Genomic DNA, 19986 nt, shown 5'->3' with positions numbered 1-19986 from the left:
AACAAAAAAGAGGAAAATATCTACTGTTGTATATATCTACACGAAAAAAAAATAGTTATGATTGTTGCTTATTATATATAACACAAATTTCATTACATATCATGTTCTTGATTTATTTGCAATATTTTCTAGCTATCTTAATAATTCTTCTAAAATTGAGCATGACAAAACAGGCTGAAATTTGTTATGAATCACGGTAGTGAAGAAGGAAAATTTGTTAAAATTTGACAGACATACACTGCCCAAAATTAACAATATCTACAGTTAAATATGTTAACCTGTTTATACGTACATATTTTATAGTTAAGAGTTAATATTTAATAAAAAATCTATCAAAATCTTTTATAGTTTTAGTGTCCTGAGGCCATATATTATAAATGCTAATTAGCCTAATAATATTATGGCCACTAACATTGTCTTTCTAGTAAATAAATAAGGATATAGCTTACCTTTCATGATAGTATCTAAAAGTAATATAAATCTGTATAAATATAATAAACATTATATACTTTTGTATTATTTGTTTTCATATAGAACTGTATATAAACATAAGTATTTAAATAGCAACTTATGTTATTGTTATTGTTTATTATTTAAAAATTTGGGGCGCCTGTGTGGCTCAGTCAGAAGAGTACGCAACTTTGATCTAAGGGTCATGAGTTCAAGCCTCATGCTGGATGTAGAGATAATAAATTAATAAATAAATAAACTTTAAAAAAATTAAAAATGTATTTTATTTAAAGACTATATGAGGCCAAGATATCTTTTATCTATTATTTTTCAATATTTTAATATAAATTCCAAAATCATAAAAATAACAAAATTCCTAAAATAAATTCCTAAAATTGTGAATAAAATGGAATAATATGAAAAAACATAGTTTTCATAGTAATTATCACTCCCTGTCAGTCCATCCCCTATTTCCAAATATAGAATGTAGCTTAGCTCTATGTATTTTATTCTGAATGTAAACAGTCAAAAAACACGTTCTGTGCATTTTAGAAATAGATCCACTCTTTCTTTTTATTTTAAAAACAGATCCTATAAAGAGAAAGTACTATGGTTTATAGCAATTGTTAATCGTTCTTAGCCAGAATTTTTCTGTAGTTCATTATGAATCTGTATCTGAGTAATAATATTTCTTATTATTTATATGCCTCAGTGCCATCACTTACTCTCTGTTTTTACATAATTTCAACCACCTGACTTTAACTATTCTGTATTACTACATGTTAAATGTTGCACATTTATAATTGTCTATTAATTAGTTGCTATGCAAAAATTTTATCCCACCTTTTCTCCCATTGTTTCCCAATCCATTTTCCTCTAATCCAGGAGAGTGATCATTATGTCAAACTTGTTGTTAGCCCCCTTCTAACCTGAGTGCCTGCTCTAGTAAAAGAATTTATTACTTATTGCTTATTTTCTTAACCACCTTGTATTCCCTTTATATTGTGCCCTGTACTGACTTTCCTTATATCATCTGTGATTGATTATATCTATATGTAACTATATAGCTATTAAATGTAAAATAAGAAGCTGAGGGAAATTGTGAACAGAAATGTATTAATCCATTACAAGTGTGTATTGCATGATCTTAGATCAGTACTTTACAGATAAATTTTGTTCTTGAATCTCCTGATTCAACCTTCCTTTTTCCAAGTGAAAAGTTTAAAAATTGGCCTAAAAAATAACATGATTATGAGGGAAATGATTCATTGCAACTGTCATTTTTCATGTAAGGAATAATTACTTAAAATGGAAATTCCAACTCTTTATCAGCTTTAGATAAATGCTGATTATTTAATCTGTCAATGAGGAAAGGCAATTAAATGGAATGTTGTATGTTAATGCAACAATGGAGGTTGTTAGGTCATCTCAATTATTTATATTCATATTTAACTTGCAGCCCAGCACATCATGGAAGATTAGTAGGTATATACAGTGAAGGAATATAGTGCCATCCCGTTATTCATGCCACAAACTCCATGTCCTTTTACTATTCATTAAATCAATCATATGCAAATATAATGAGTGTTGTGCTTGTGACTTCATAACATATTCTGAAATATCTTCTACAAATACTTCTGTCACATTTGATTACGATATAGACTCCTAAAAATTTCTTCTGTGGTAAAGACAAGAATAAAACTAGCAGTTATGTTGATAAATATTGTGAAATGTTACACATTTTTCATCAAAACACTAAGAAATTACGCAAAACTCCTGGTAAATATATGTTTGTCTCTTGCTATCAAAAAATGAAATAGAAAACAGGGAATTTTAACAATTTTGAAAGAAGACTTAGGAAACTAAATCAACCAAAGAAACACAAAATTGGGAAGAAGTCAAGAATTAAAGTTTGAATATTTTTTTTGTACTACTAAGATGTGAGATGTGATCAGTAATACACTATCTTCTAATTTTGTCAATTCCCTAAGATCTGTGAGGAAATAGATATATTATCTTCATCACCAAACCCTGAGTGCCTGGTATCAAGTCTGGAGTACACAGCATACGCACAATTAAAATTGATCAAAGAAAAAGTAATTAATTCATCATTTGCTACTTTTTACACCTTTGGTGTTTTAGTGGAATATAGGATAAAGTCAACATTTTCAAAATGCCTCTATTGATTAAAAAGTGGAGAATTAGTTTGATCCACTGTCTGGCAAAGTCTTATATTCTCTTTACAACGGAATTGAAGAAAATAGCTCCAGCTAATTAAGAAGACAGTGGCAAGGACAGACTTGTAGTTCCAGGAGAACATGAAAGCCTGCCTGGTCATACTTTAATTTTCTGTGATTCTATTTCCTAAAGGTAAATCTTTGTACAGTAGCAGAGTGATCACTAGTCCCCTCTTAGTACATAAGCTAACTCCCTGTCATGAATTGGGTATACAAGACATTGATCTTTAAAGTTAATCAAATGATGAAAGAAATTATAAAATTTCTGGGCTATGGTCTGTTGTTACAAAAGAATATATATATATTTTTTTAAGATTTTATTTATTTATTTGACAGAGAGAGACACAGCGAGAGAGGGAACACAAGCTGGGGGAGTGGGAGAGGGAGAAGCAGGCTCCCCGCAGAGCAGGGAGCCCAACGCGGGACTCGATCCCAGGACCCTGGGATCATGACCTGAGCTGAAGGCAGTCGCTTAACCAACTGAGCCACCCAGGCGCCCCTACAAAAGAATAATTTTTAAGAGGACATTGGAACTTAAATACATAAAGACTCTTCTCTCATAAACATGTTCACTTTTTTGTAAAGGAGAAGAGAAACTCCTTTTCTAACTCACTAAACTTTCACTATTTAATCAACAGTGTTTCTAAGCTTTTGCCTTTTAAGATATTTTTCTAACAAATATTTGACAGTAGCCTAATTGCATTTTCCAAATGATTAGATATCTTGACAATTAAGTGTAAGTACATAAATTTTTTTAAAAAAAGCTCTCCAGAACATATTTGGGAAAATGAGAGAACCTAGTGATTAGAGCACAGATGTAGTGTGATTAAAATAAATTAACACGTTTTTTTCAGTCAGGCAGGCCCTCCTTCATTATGAACACCCTCACAATGCATTCACTTTGCACCAGGCACTTAACTGGGTACAGGGCCTTCAAGGATGAAGAAACCTAGGTCTTGCCTCCAAAGAACTACAAGTCTTTTGGAAAAGAGATGTGAACACAAAACTACCAGTGTTAAACTTCAACATGCAGTTAAACAAAACATGCACAAATGAAAGAGCACACAGGTAAAATCACCAACAGGTTACAGATGACCTGAAAATTAGAGCACAAGTAGGAATATGCTATGCATTCAGACTGTGGGGCCAGCCTGTGCTGAAATGAGGAGGACACAGCACTGTGGTGAGATGGGTGACTTCAAAGAGCAGGGAGCAGGCAAATAGGAGGCTGGACAAGCAGCAGAAGCCAGATCATGGAGGGTCTTGCAGTCTTGGCAAATGGATACAAATTTTATTTGGTAAATGACGAGGAGTCATTAGCAATGTTCACATAGAAAGAAGGTAAATGTAGAGGGGGGATGTTAGGAGTGAGACTTCAAGAAGGAGACTATTACAACAGCCAGAGGAGAGATCATGGGGTCCTTAACTAAGGCATGGGTCTGGGGGCGAAAAGAAGAATGTAGTGAAGAAAAGTATTGAGACAGCAGACTTGAAAGTCTTTGACGACTGACTGATGGATGTGAAGAGATGGGGAAGGAAATGGAGAAAGCAGTTGGCATCCAGAGTTTATATTTCCCAAAGAGTAACCTCCCTGTAGAAATCCAAATAATATAGCCAACTAACACAGTCATTATTGACTTGTGTTTTAAATTTACATTATCAAGGAATATGTGTGGTATTACATATCGATATAAGAAAAAATGGTACTTTTAAACTACCAGATAAAGTACAGGTCCGTTAGTATTAATATACATTGGCATAATGGGGGAATTGGGAAAGATTTCTAAGACATAGCTAGACTGTTTAAAACTACCTTGAGGTAGGGGCGCCTGGGTGGCTCAGTTGGTTGAGCGACTGCCTTCGGCTCAGGTCATGATCCTGGAGTCCCTGGATCGAGTCCCGCATCGGGCTCCCTGCTCGGCAGGGAGTCTGCTTCTCCCTCTGACCCTCCCCCCTCTCATGTGCTCTCTCTCATTCTCTCTCTCTCAAATAAATAAATAAAACCTTAAAAAAAAAAAAAAAACTACCTTGAGGTATTTCTACTGGGTTTTGTTCTCTTGAATTGAGATTATTGCAAACTCAATATATCAATAATAAATACAACCACTGTCAGCTCTGATGGATTCAAAAAAGTGAATTCCTGCCCTTGGGAACTGTGCTTGGAGAAGGCAGACATCTGGGCAGAAGACTGGGAGCTATGTCATCTGATCTTTCAGTAGAGAACAGTGGTAATGTCCACTTAGAGGACTTCCATACTCCCAGGAACGTGGAAACGTGTATGTTTATACTCAGCAGACAATTCACAGTAAAGAAAGGGTTTTATAGGACGCCTGGGTGGCTCAGTTGGTTGAGCGACTGCCTTCAGCTCAGGTCATGATCTTGGAGTCCCGGGATCGAGTCCCGCATCGGGCTCCCTGCTCGGCGGGGAGTCTGCTTCTCCCTCTCCCGCTCCCCCCTCTTGTGCTCTCTCTCTCTCTCTCTCATTCTCTCTCTCTCAAATAAATAAATAAAATCTTTAAAAAAAAATTAAAAAAAAAGAAAGGGTTTTATAGTAATGGCTCATGTCTGGGGAGGAGTCTAGCACACTGACTGGATGGTAGTGTGCAGGCGTGGGGAAAGTGTGAGAAAAGTGTTATCATGAGTTAGAAAAAAAAAACAATAACCCTTATTTGTGAAGGAAGGGGGTTGGACTTCTTTTTTAACTTTCTCCTTAAAGAGATCGGGCTTGGATGTATTGTGCAACTTGGTTTCTTGGTTGGATTTATACCAAATGGAGATAAAAATTTTACTGAGCTAATGACATTAATATATTTATTATGATGACCCCAAACCATAGAAGAAACCACAAGTACAGGAGAAATGGTCTTGTATTCAATAGTCACTTAGCAGACAAACACTTAACCCAGGGGTCAGTTAAGATGCTAACTCAACCAGAAAAATTCTTATGAATCCAGTTCATTGTTTCCTTTTATAGCTCAACGTGAAGAAAGAATGTGAAAGTCTAAGCACTATGATCTTACATACTGACAAATGACTATGATACTGATAATAATAGGTCTTGCTCCAAGCACCAGGCTCCAAGCACCCATTTCTTTATGGGATCATAGGGAGAAAAAAGAACAAGAGATATATAAACACTGAGATCTCATGAACTGACTGGAGGGAATGGTGCCAACACCACAATGCCAGGCTATAATTCCTTTCTTTTCTAACTAGACTCCTCTTAATTTCCTGACTCCATTCATGGTGGAAATAGCCTATTAATTCCTTTTCCTAAACACTTAATGACTGGGTAAATGCTTACAATATGATCTTAAATGAAAAAGAAAAATAATACTCATGCAAGGCATAAATATACCAACATTTTTATACAGATCCTATGCTGGTTTTATGTTTATAATAATCATGTGCTATTTTATAATTAAGAATTAATGATTTATAATGAAATATTTTACATATAATATTTATGTCATTATATAATGCTATATAATGAGAAGATTTTGAAAGATATTATCATTTTCCAAAAGAGAATTTTTAAAAAGTAATCAATCTGTATCCACTCTTGAAGACATTTTTATTTTAATGGCAAACTTCATGCTTACTTCCAAAATGGTTTGCGTTCCATGCTCTATTTATAAATAAAATAAATAGCTAGTACACATTTTTAGATAAGAAATATTATTCAAAAAGTGCTCATACAAGTAAATTTATCTTCAGCTCACTCATTTTAAAAATGTTCTCACTTTTAAATCTCATCTCAAGTTTTCTGGTGAAATTTTTATATTTTGCAGTAACTTAAAAATATACAAATGAAGGGGTAATTATCTCTTATATGTGAACATTTTCATTTTTTAAATGTAATATGACACTTGGAAAGCACTTCATGACTATAACAAAGGTAAGAGTGTTGGCATTGAATATTCTTCTAAAGATTTCAGAATCTGTTCTATACACAATGCCCAGAGTTTTCAATAAATAGGCTAATTTTCTCATTTTCTTATCAATGCATTTTTTTCCATCACTTACCCATTCCTACTAAATCACCTGCCAGTTCAGAAGGACAGAATTGAGGAGGAATGGACTCATGGCTAGAAAAGAAAAGAACCCAAACCTGTATTCCTCCTAACACCCTGTCTTTTTGTTCCATCTTCTGAAGGTTAATTCCCTCTAAGAGCCCCTGCCTCCCTGGACAAGAAATTAATAACCTTTCCTTTGTACTTAACTGTCTTTCAATAGTCTCTATAACTTACTTAGAAGTCAGACAGCACTTTGTTTCAGGGGATGACATGTAACATCATATAGGGAATCATACAGAAACACAGAGAATACCTAAGTAAAGTTGGATAATTTTTGTAGTTTTGATATATAAAGGAGAACAGTAATCCTTGGACATATTAGTAGAAGTCTTAGAGTTAAGTGCTAAGTAAAAGTGTTAATACTGTCATGATACCTATTGATTCACTTTTCTTAAAATCATTCAAAAATGGTTTTGAGGAACAAATAATAAGACATCCATCTTGAAATTAAAGAATGATAAAGACAGCTAGAAAACATATATTGAAAAAAAATATATACATGATTAAAATAATAATTTAAAGAATAGTACATATTTTATTTTTAAAAAATAACATTTTTCTTATTAAGTTCCAAAAGTTTAATTCAACATCTTTACACTGAGAATAAAGAATAATATTTGTAATTTTTTTAGGTTGTATTTTATTTTTAATCTGGATATGCTTTGGAGAAAAAAGTATCTTCATTTTAAAGTTATTTAGGTATTTTCCTCCCAATAAAGTTTCTCAAATATAGCTTAGATTAATACCAAAATACTAGAACTAGTCAACGATCTCTATTTTTAGGCAAAAGAATAAAATTCCCCTCATACTATATCTTTAAAAAAATTAATGTGGGTATAAGACATTTTCAAATTCTAGGAGATTGTTTTCTCACTAAAAGAAAAAAATTGTCCTTTTTTTTTTTTTATTAGAAGTTTGGTACCATGAGGGCAACTATGATTTCAGTCTCTATGAAGATACTCAATTTTTATGATTGAATCTACTTTTAAGGAAAAAAAAATATTAGAACTTTTCCTTTATTTTGTTACAACATTAAAAACATACTTTGAATCTCTATTGAAGCAATTAATGGAAAAATTATTATCATAATAGAAAAAGCTTTCCACACATCAGGATAGAGAATGTTATGCTTATAAAAGTTCCATTTAGACTGACACTTAATAAAAGTAGGTTGCAATGACCTAGGAAACCTAAATATTGCCAAAGTGCTTAGCTATTTCCTAAAATGTAGCAATAATTTGTTCTATACAAAACAGATTTGATGAGAATGTATCAGACATATATAATTTGCTTAAATAACTATAGTATAAAAATAGTATAGTGTAAACCTACCTGGTCTTATAAGATAGCCAGTACTTACATTTGGCTATTGAGCACTTGAAATGTGACTAGTCTGAATTAATATGTATGGTGTCAGAGACAACCTTCAAAGACTTAGTAGCAAAAAGAAAACGCAAATATCTGTCATAATTTTTATATTGATTATCTGCTCAAATAATAGTATTTTAATATAATCAGTTAAGTAATATAATTAATAACATTGAGTTTTACTTGTTTTTATGTTTTTTAACAGAGATATCAGATATTTTTTAAATTATATATGTGTCTTCCATTAGGTTTTCATTGGCAGCAGTGGTATAAACAGCTAAACTTATACCAGAATGTTCCCTTCTTTTATAGTTTCTGCCTAAATCCAATTTCTGAGTTTAAAAAAGGACTTGAAAAATAACAAATGTGATTATTGGTTAGTCTTAAGCCTTAAAGAATAAATAACTCTAAGGAGATTTTTGTGTGATGTAGGTCATACATATGACATCACAAACCAACATGATGAAGAATAATCATGTATTGCTAGTTAAGATCAAAAATATAACTATCAGGTTAACGTCTTCTTCTCAGTCTCTAATTTATCCTATATATGGCACTCACTAATTTTAGAGAAATCCCTACATTGTAGTATTCTAACAACTAACAATAGTTGTAATGTATTTTGAGATACTTGTATAAAAGTATAAATTTGCCACATAAATTAATTTAGGAAATTGTTAATAGAATTATTTGCAATAGTAGTTCTGATACCATGCCTTTAACGTCAGTTAAACCCAAGTTTGTATCCAGAAGATTTAATAATTTATGCAAAACTACTTAGAAACCCACAAACTAATCTGTAAGTGGGAATTCATACCGTCATAAATCCATCCAGCAAACCTGAATCGGGTTTCGGTGGTGCCTGCAACCGTTCCATTGACCACTTTTCAATGATGGAGGAGACTTGTGTATTTTCTGTATTTAATATTCTGAACCCTGTCATGTTAACACCACTGTATCGGTAGGGCTCTACATCAAGAGCAAAGAGGTCCTGAAAGACAAATTTTTTGTGTGTTAGTACCAATAGAGTATGTTCACAGATATGTATAATTAAAAGTCAATTATTACTTTCCTTAGAATAGTTAACATGATTGTTTCTCAAATGATGTTAAACATCAGAAATCACCAAGATTCAAATAGACTATTTTCATGCTTTTCCAATGCAAACATACATATTCTAGATGAATATGCATGTATATGTCATATTCTAATTCTACCAATGGAAAAACAGGCTTTTCTGTAACCTACATTTAAGATTTGCATGAGCTTTCTTCTCCATGTTAAGGATAGCTTCATTTTAAAGTTATTTAGATATTTTCCTCCCAATAAAGTTTCCCAATATATCTTAGGTTAATACCAAAATACTACCTTAAATTTTATGCACTATCACTTTTTTTTTTTTTTAACTGACTAGGTTTGTTTTGTTTTGTTTTGTTTTGTTTTCCTATGCTCTGCTTCCTTGACTGGTAACTGCCACTTTTTTATTTTGTCTTACCTTTTTTTTTTTTTTAAAGAAACAGTTCATGAAATATGGCTTCTAACTAATGAAGATTATATTAAAGCTGAGGGCAACACAACTGGCCTTTTTTGGTTGTGGAACCCTTGCAGTTCCTTTGTTTTATACCTTACCCAACAAGTTCACCATAGGGAACCCTTCATATTTTTGTTGTGGGTTCCAGGCTGTAGTTAATGCTCTGGCTTTGCCTTTTGGTTTTCCCAGGAAAGAGGAGGCCAAAGCATCCAGAAGAGTTGGATGTCACCACAAGAACATACAGCATGTGGGACCCCTACACTCTTTCAAGTTGTCATTAACTAATCCTCAGATCTTACAGACAATATTGGGAACCAGACCAACAGTAATGCCATTGGTCCTGTGAAGTTTGTCTTGGATTTATACAGCTACATAGGCTACAAACTAGAAATAAATTTCAACGGAGAGCAGATGATATTGGTCTGCACTGTGCTCTGTGCTGTGAAAAAATATAAAGAATTTTTTTAGGTTTTTATTTTCAGTATTTGCAATCTAGCCAAGGAGACATACACTCATACACACTAAGGGGCAAAAGAGTAGAAGTGTTAAGTGCAAGGAGTCAGAAGCAAGACAAATAACTTTGAATTTTTGTAGTCAAAAATAACTTCATAAAGCAGATGGGATCTAAGCTTCCATTAAAGAATGAATGGGTTTTTGATAGGCAAAAGGAAAAAGGATGTCATTCAAAGTGTCAGTAAAGGCACAAAAATTAGAAAACATAAAACCTATTCGGTAGACTGATCTAGATCAGTTTTGCTATAAAAGAGGACTGATGAAGAAGAATAACAACAAAAGAAAATAGGAAAGTTAGGTTAAAATCAAACTAAAAAAAAGCCTTCAATTATAGGCTAATGAATTCTATATATCCTAAACTACTTTTTCTTTCTTTTTTTTAATTTCTTTTTTCTTATTAAGAGGTACTTTTGATTCCTCTAAAATCTTATGATTATGGTGAAACTGAGTTGTAACTGCACTGAAATATAATTTGCTGATGAGTAAAGTCTTCTAAGCCCTCACCTCCAGCCTATCACTAAGTTTCTTACAGGCTGCAAAAAGTGACCTGGTGGGAAGTAGTATCTCTATTAGAGTGAACCATAGTATTTATCAGTAAAATACAGACTACTGTGTGAAGAACCTCTATTGGAAGAGAGTTGTTATTACAGGTAGCTATTGTGATCAAGTACATTTTAGTAATTTGATCTAGTAGCTTCAAGACTCCTAAAATCAAGGAGACCAATCAGAATACTTCTGAGTTAACAGAAAGCATTGGTTAGACTGGTCATTGTGGGGACGGAGATGCATGCTAGAGACAGTATGGAGGAAAAAACTGTCGAATTTTGGTGATGATGTAGGAGTCAGACAATGGAAGCTTTGAAGGAAGTCAGAAGAGGGGTCAAGTTAGAGGACAGTACTTTAAGGTTTAAATAATTTGAAATTAATGTGACAACAGTTAGATTTGTTCTGTAATGTAACAGTATATAACAACTCAGAAATGTTATAGAGGGAAATTTAGATTTCATTTCAATAAAGGTAATAATTGAAGTTCTAAATACATACCAGTTCTGAAGAAAATAACTGAAGGGGATAAAGGAAAATAGAATAACGGCTCAAACTTGAAGATACTCTCATACTTGGGGCAACAGGCAATAAAGGGGAATAGAATATGCCACCCCCAAATATGCCACTTTGGCATGTGGATTACTTTGATTTGAAGGCAATCAAGACCCAGTAGACTCAGGAAAAACTTTTATGTCTGCCTTAACTACCTAAAAGAATTTATATAGGGGGCCAGTACCAGAAAAAAAAGCTATTACTAGAGATAACTTATTTATCTGAAAGATCTTTCTGCACGGCAGGGCAAACTTCTAATTACCAAACATCTGCTCTTCTTTATCGGTCTGTGAATTACCCTCCTCCCCTTTGAAGCCCCAGGCCCTCATCCCATTCCTTAGCTCAATTACCTGACCTGACCTTGAGTCTCATATCTTTGGGGCTCCTTACATATGAAATTAAATTTGTTTTTTTCTCCCATTAATCTGTTTTATGTCAATTTAATTATTAAACCAGCCAAAGAACCTAGAAGGGAAGGACAAATTTTCTACCCTTACATCAGGGAAGAATTAGTGACAGAGACAGAGGGTCGTTTCACAGAAGAAGGAAAATCAGTATAACATATTAGCAAAGAAATAGAGCCAAGAGTAAGTAGGTTTGACAGAAAGGTAAGGTCATATTTTCATGCATATTTAAGAAAAAACTGTGTGGTGGGTATGTAAAGACAAAAGATAAAGGTAACATTCAATTTGCTAATTGTAAATTAAGTCAGACTAACTTTTAAAAATCCAACTAAACATGGGCGGAAACAGGATAGAAAATTTAGTCTACTAAAAGAGCAGTTTCAATGAATCTGGTTTTTGTAAATAGAACTGAGATAACAACATAAAAATGTGTGGTTTTCTAAAACACTGATTTCTCAGCAAACTAATTTTAAAATCTATTATGTTATGTAAGTTCTCTAAAGCAATATATAAATAAGATATGATATTTTGAATTGATTCTGAAATAATATTTCAAAATCATCAGCTTCCCACCAAAAATTATTCCCCATGAGGATCAATTCCTCCTGAGTTTTATCAAAATAAAATAAATGATAAGTACAAAGGAGCTATCAATGCTTCTCACTCAAAAACCCATTTTCCATACTGAAGGTCATAATAATAAAATTTAAAGCATTAACTTTATGCTTTAATAAGTTACTTACCAGAGTAGTAAAGATATAATGATAGTATTCTGTCATCATTCCCATAGCTAATGCCTAGGAAGTAAAAAATTAAAAAAAAATAATATTTAAGGTACACATCATATGAAATATGTCAATAACAAAATAGTAGGATGTAATGAAGAATCTGGGTATAACATTCAGGTTACGTTAAAACTGGGTCAAACTAAATCTTCTCTCCATAGTTAAGGAAGATTAGTGGTTACTGAAGGAATTTCTGAACCAACTCTCTTGATAGAAAAGCTATTAGCTGAAAGTTTGCAATTGTAAAGCTTACGGCTTTACATATTAAAGGAGGCATTAAATTTGAAACAAACTTGAAATTAGCACATCTTAGTTCATTATATTTGTAACATCTCCACTACAAATACCCTAATGAGGAACATCATTTTATTTTGACGATCACTATTATTCAATTAGGAAAAAAATGCTATAAAGTGCAATGCCAGTAGGAATTTTTTTTAGCACTTTAGAAACTTTCCTTAGCATTGATGAAGCAACTGTAAATCACCACAGTTATTCGAAAAGTACAAAGAAATGTTTTTTACTTTTTTACTAATAGACCAGTCGTAAATTACTGTTTTATTTCATACTTATACAGTCCTTGTCAATTTTAGACTATCAATCTTAAAATAAGGACTTTCGGATTAGAACTTCCAGTCACAGAACTGTCAATTTTTCCTCTGAAAATGAGAACACTTTTGAAATAGCTGTTTATCAATGAACAGTAGTTGGTGATGATAATTGAAAATTGATGCGTTTTTGAGCTGAATGAAGAGCTCTTGGTAGGAAACAAGTATTCTCAGGTGCATCTAATACTCTTCCATAAAATACCAACTACCCAAATTCATTTGCTAAATAGCTGCCCCAGCTCTATCCTATGTATTCTATGCTCACAGGTAGGTATTAACCAATTAGCTAAAATAGAATCTGTATATCTAGAAGCGAGTTGTTCAGTTAAGAAAGAATGGATATTTGTGAAAATTTTTGGAACAATAAAATGCACTTTTTTAAAAGGGAGGAACATTTGTAAATGAAAGGCAGCAGCAAAGAATTAAGCAGAAGAAAGGAATTTAGAAATTGTGATACTGTGATTTATAATAGGAATATATATTTGGTCTTCATTGGTGAACTCCTCCCCCTGACCCCCGCCCAACACACGCGCAGTGGAATTGTGTGCACAACACCTAGGAATCAAATTATCAAATCATATTTCCTGAATGGACAAAGATTGTATGAGCCAGTAACACTCTGATGAAGTCTGAATCTTAATTGAAATAAGAGAAAATTTCTCTTATTAGATAAAGGTTTATAAGATTATCGTTATAGAAGGTAGTTATTGTTCCTGATGGATATGTACCAAAGGTTTCTCAACTCCAGAAATGTGCAATGATAGCTCAGCATTATCCTTGTCAATAGTTTTTGTCAACTCAATAGGTATAGAGATACAGATAAAGATAATTGAAGATAATTGAAAGAAACAGTGATTCAGATGCACAACTATAAATAGCATATAATGCCTAAAATGTGTTAAGTACTATTCTAAGCACATTGCACATTTTAATCAGCCTTGTAGAGGCTGAAGGCAAGCAGACCCAAGATGGGTCATTTTGGCATGAACATTATTCCCAGCTGAAGGCAACGGAAATCCTGTGGGCTCAAGAGAAACTTTTGCCCCTCCCTTAACTACATAGAAAAATCTAAATTGGGGATCTTTCCCAGAATAAAGGTTATTAGCAGAGATAAATTTTATCTGAGTGATCCATCAGTATGGCAGGACAAACATCTAATTACCAAACATCTGCTCTTCTTATCGCCCTGTGAATTACATTCCTTTCCTCTGAAGTCCCCCTTCCTCTTAGTTCATCACGACATATATATCTCATTTTGCCAAACTGTCTTTGGAATTTCCATATATGTGTGGATTCCCTATATGTATGCTATTAAATTTGCTTTTCTCCTGTTAATCTCTCTCGTGTCAATTTGATTCTTAGTCCAGCCAGAAGAACCCTTGAAGAGGAAGGAATTCTTGCTTCCTGATAGCCTCATTAAAAACCTTATGAGGTAGGTCCTATTATTACACTTATTTTATAGGTAGGAAAGTAGGACAAAATAAGGATGAATATATTGGCCAACAAACTGAGATAGTGAGTAAACATGAACTCTAGGTCTCTAACTCTTGAAGTTTGGGTATAATATGCCATTTTGTAAAATGGCATATTTTATATTCCCAAAAATATAGATCCATTGTAGAATCTATATAATCTAAAATTTTTGCTTGTCTTTTTCCTTGATAGTTTGAAAACCTCAAGCATCTCAAGCCAGTTTGAAAATTGTGTTCTGGAGGTAGGGATGGCAGGGGTTAAGGAGATGGTGGTAGGGAGAGCGGTTTGCTTCTGACACGGGTATTCTGCACTAGCTACAGGTTTCTTTTTCATCTCCTTGAGAAGAAATCTGTAGGGGATAACTGAGGACTGCTTATGCCTTTCATTGACCTTCCTTCAGCCTTTGATTCTGAAAACAAGAATCAATTATGGACTATGATATCTGATCTAAATAGAAAAGGGTAGTTATTTTTGATTGAGTACTTACACTATAACATTAACAAAAATGGACAACAGGGATACTCTCTTGAAAGATAAATAAATACTTTCCAGTGCAATTAAAAAAAGAACTTTGTGGAAATTAGACAACAGGATTGAGCAATGGAAACTTGATCAAGGCAAAGGGACCCACAGCGATGATCACCAGAATGAATACAGACAGGCCTGACAGGCAACTCACCTCAAGATATCCACCTAGGCCTAAACTGACCAATGGGCTACTTACAACTAGGCCCAGGTAACAAAAAAAGGGAAAATTCCATACATCACTGTACCTCTTCACCTTCCCTCTTTAAAAACAGCTCCTACCCACTGCCGCATAGCAGGTAGCCTCTCCTTTGCTGTCTTGCCTACCACTCCCTTGGCCGGTATTCAATAAACGTCTATCTCCTTTGTTCTGGCTTAGCTGAATTCTTTTCACTGCCCCCCGCACCACTGGCTTCCAACCAATTGTTGCCCCACATTTGGGGACCCATCTGATCTGGAGAGACACCACATTTAGATACCACAAACTTGTTCTGGATGTTTTCTAAATTATAACATTTATGTCTTGCCACTGTTTTTAAATGAACTATATGCACACTTTAAACCACATTAATAATAATAAAATTAATATCTTCTTGTGTATAAGTAATATGAGAGTAGCTACAATAGAAAAATTGGATGTACAATAGAAAAATTGGCTGTACTGTATTATCCCTCCTGGAAAGAAATACCACAGATTCATTTTTCCAAAATCAAAATATGTCGGGAATCTACAGGGTACTGGTTGCAAAAAAAGGCATCAGGACCCACACCAGTATCCAATCAGTAGGTGGTATCACAAAAACAAAGCCACTCTTTTTTAATAAGTAGGAAAATCTTCCTAGAAGCTACCAAAAGAAATCTTACATCACATTGCCCAGTGGAATAGAATCACCTGTACATGTTTAGACCAATGATGACTTGGGGGTTAAGTGATTTAACTTCCTTAACATCAAGATATCTCCACCTGTTTTCTAAACAAAATAGCTTGAGGGCTTGCCAAAAATTTGTGAGGAGGATTTGGCTCTGGTTTTCCAGTTTGCTGACTCCTGGTCTAGTTCACATAATTAGAGAAAGGAAAGACTGGACAAAATACACGGAAATTTGGAGACAATGATTGACTAAATGCTCCTCACTGCTTAAGAACAAACAGACAGGCTTTTTGTTTATATTTGGTAACTGATAACTTTTTAAAATAGTTCATTATGTAGGTCAAAGCTTTATATCATTAATATAATAATATTCTAGTTTGGCTTGATTTCTTTATTATTCAAAGACTATAGTCTTTCATGGAATTTTCTAGCACTTTAATATTTCAAGGAAGAAAATATTATTAGAAATTCCCAACATTAACTAACGTAGCATTAACCATGCTATATGACAAATATATGACAAATGAACACATCTAGGCATATAATTTGTAATCAGTTTATCCTTCAGGTTATATCCAGAAGTTATATTGCTCAAAGTTAACAACTGAAGAGGTGGACTTTATACATATTTCTTAAAATTTAATTTTCTTCTTGCTGATGTGGTAGTTTATTTGCATCTGATTATACATTTTTCCAATCTAAAAATTTTGATTTCACCCTCTCTATTCTAGACTTTCAAGGTCTTAATTAGTAATTTTTCTCTGGGGTAGAATGACCTTGTGAGGTTTAATTGCAGATTATCTTGACCCTGCCATAGGGGATTCTCTTTGACAAATTTGGGCAGAAGTGCGATCTTTTGTTATTAAGGCATGTGTGCCAATTAGTGCACTCAAAGTAGGGCCAGCCCCAAGTTTCAATCACTTTTAAAGTTTTGAGGGAAGAAAACTTCAAATCCTCTTTTGTTCAATATTTAGGAAGAGCTCACTTAGTTTAAATAAATAAAACAATGAAACAAATAAGGCTAACCTGATAAACTGATCCATATTTCTGGATACTCCTAATATTTGTTCTTAGATTAAGCCAGACAAGCTGAAAGCCCATCTATGCCTGTTCTCCAACTCTTATACCATTTCTTTGGACTTCTGTCATTAACCAATGTTGAGAAATCTCAGAAAAATTACATAAGTCATAAAATAGACTCCTATTAAATGGACTGCTTCATTTACAAGAAGGAAGCTTTTGCTTTCTTCTTGGATTGGTTTCTAGAATAACTGAGATCCAAATGTGGAACAAGTTCTCTCTGGGACAAGGTAAGTTAAAAAACAAACACCAGGCCTTGGAGGAGCAATATGGCGGAGGAGTATGAGACCTAAATTTTGTCTGGTCTCAGGAATTCAGCTAGATAGGGATCAAATCATTCTGAACACCTACAAACTCAATAGGAGATCAAAGAAAAGAGTAGCAGCAACTCTCTGAACAGAAAAGCAACCACTTTCTGGAAGGTAGGATGTGTGGAGAAGTGAATCCGAGGCGATATATGGGAAGATAGATGGAGGGGAGAGGGAGCCTCTGTAGCCAATACTGGCAAGTGATAGAGCAGCGGAGCACAAAATCGGAACTTTTGAGAAGTCTGCTCCACTGAGGGACGTCACTCCGGTGGCTAAGCAGCGGGTGGAACCCTCCCTGGGACAGGGTGGTCTCAGGACCCTCAGGGTCACAGGAAGACCAGGGTGCCTGAGTGTGGCTGAGCTCCCAGGTATTGGAGTGGGGAAACCGGCTGCAAAGACAGAGCCAAGGAGTGGGCTTTCAGCTCGGGGTTGCCATAAACCATGATCCACAGCACAGTAGGGCCACTGCTCTTCCAGCAGGGACCCAGAAAGCGGCAGATCCAGGGAGATTCCCCTTCCTCCCCCAGGAGGAGCGGTGTGGGAGTGTACCGCAGGAATCTGCTGGGTTTGAGACTCCAAACAGGGTCATGTGCCAGAGATAGAAATGCTTGGTCATAGGCTGGGTGAGCATGGAGTGCGGCCAGAGACCAGGGAGACAGGAGTGATTGACTACTTTTCTCTGGGGGCTCACTGAGGAGTGGGGCCCCGAGTTCTCGGCTCCTCTGGGGCAGAGATTGGGAGACTACCTTCACTCTCGTCCTCCAAAGCTGTACGGAAAGCTTGCAGGGAACAAAAGCTAACGAGAGCAAACCCGAGCAGATTACTCAGCCAGGCCCCCTCAAGGGTGGGGCAATTCCGCCTCCGGCAAAGACATTTGAGAACCACTGCAACAGGCCCCTCCCCCAGAAGATCAGCAAGAACAGCCAGCCAAGACCAAGTTTACCGATCAATGAGAACAATCAATGAGAACAGTAGAACTCCATCAGTAGGGAAATACAGCACATAGAATTCATGGCTTTTTTCGCCATGATTCTTTAGTCTTTCAAAGTTAATTTTTTTAATTTTCTTTTTTTTTACTTTTTCTAGTTTTTTTTTATTTTTCCTTTTCCCTTTTTCAACCAACATCTTATCAATCCATTTTTTAAAAAATCTTTTTTATTTTTGATTTTTAGAGTCATATTCTATCCCTTCATTGTAGTTAACCCTATTTTTGGTATATATATATATAAATTGTTCTCTCTTTAAATTTTGGGATACAGTTTCTTCTAACAGACCAAAATATACCCTAAATCTCTAGTGTATGGCTTTGTTCGAGTCTCCTGCCTGATCACATTCTCTCCCTTTTTTTTTTTTTAAATTTCTCTTCTTTCTTTTTTCAACCAACTTCTTATCAATTCCTTTTATAAAATCTTTTATAATTTTCATTTTTACATTCATATGCTATCACTTCATCATATTTACCCTTATTTTTGTATATATATAAGTTTTTCTTTCCTTAAAATTTTGGGAGGCAGTTTCTTCTAACAGACCAAAATATGCCCAAAATCTAGTGTGTGGCACTGATCTATTCACCAGCCTGATCGTATTTGATCATATTTCTTTTTTCTTTCTTTCCCATTCTTTTCCCCTGGTTTCAGGTCTCTTCTAATTTGTTTAGTGTATGTTTTTCTGGGGATGTTGTTACCTGTTAGCATTTTGTTCTCTCATTCATCTGTTCTCCTCTGGACAAAATGACAAGATGGAAAAACTCACCTCAAAAAAAGAACAAGAGGCAGTACCAACTTCCAGGGACCTAATCAATACGGACATTAGTAAGATGTCGGAACTAGAGTTCAGACTGACGGTTATAAAGATACTAGCTGGGCTTGAAAATAGCATGGAAGATACTAGAGAAACCCTTTCTGGAGAAATAAAAGAACTAAAATCTAACCAAGTCAAAATCAAAAAGGCTATTAATGAGGTGCAATAAAAAATGGAGGTTCTAACTGCTAGGATAAATGAGGCAGAAGACAGAATCAGTGATATAGAAGACCAAATGATGGACGACAAAGAAGCTGAGAAAAGGAGAGATAAACAACTACTGGATCACAAGGGCAGAATTCGAGAGATAAGTGAATCCATAAGATGAAACAATATTTGAATAATTGGGATCCCAGAAGAAGAAAGAGAGAGAAGGGCAGAAGGTATATTGGGGCAAATTATAGCAGAGAACTTCCCTAATTTGGGGAAGGAAACAGGCATCAAAATCCAGGAGGCACAGAGAACCCCTCTCAAAATCAATAAAAATAGGCCATTACCCTGACATCTAATAGTAAAATTTACAAGTCTCAGAGACAAAGAGAGAATCCTGAAAGCAGCTCGGGACAAGAGGTCTGTAACCTACAATGGTAGAAACATTAGATTGGCAACAGACCTATCCACAGAGACCTGGCAGGCCAGAAAGGACTGGCACGATATATTTAGAGCACTAAATGAGAAAAATATGCAGCCAAGAATACTATAACCAGCTAGGCTGTCACTGAAAATAGAAGGACAGATAAAAAGCTTCCAGGACAAATAAAAACTAAAAGAATTTGCAAACACGAAACCAGCCATACAAGAAATCTTGAAAGGGGTCCTCTAAGCAAAGAGAGAGCCTAAAAGTAACATAGACCAGAAAGG

The 19986-nt window shown here is 34.6% G+C and overlaps 1 protein-coding gene across 6 annotated transcripts in view; it reads right to left on the bottom strand.

The window, feature by feature from the left end:
• The window catches only part of GRIK2 (glutamate ionotropic receptor kainate type subunit 2), a 668588-nt gene that overhangs the window by 354601 nt on the left and 294001 nt on the right, over positions 1-19986 (bottom strand). For all 6 annotated transcript variants that reach the window (XM_064597923.1, XM_064597922.1, XM_064597921.1 and 3 more), the window contains exons 6-7: positions 12421-12474; positions 8949-9122 (exon numbers count right to left, since the gene is read on the bottom strand). In XM_064597923.1, the coding sequence (XP_064453993.1) occupies positions 8949-9122; positions 12421-12474 (228 nt within the window). The remainder of the gene's footprint in view (positions 1-8948; positions 9123-12420; positions 12475-19986) is intronic.

The sequence above is a fragment of the Mirounga angustirostris genome, unplaced genomic scaffold (genome assembly GCF_029215605.1).
Source record: "Mirounga angustirostris isolate CCGP_5_RB_7025 unplaced genomic scaffold, mMirAng1.0.hap1 SCAF_8, whole genome shotgun sequence".
NCBI classification, from domain to species: domain Eukaryota; kingdom Metazoa; phylum Chordata; class Mammalia; order Carnivora; family Phocidae; genus Mirounga; species Mirounga angustirostris.
Note: the sequence above shows the minus strand (reverse complement) of the source record. Positions and strands in the feature narration are given on the sequence as shown.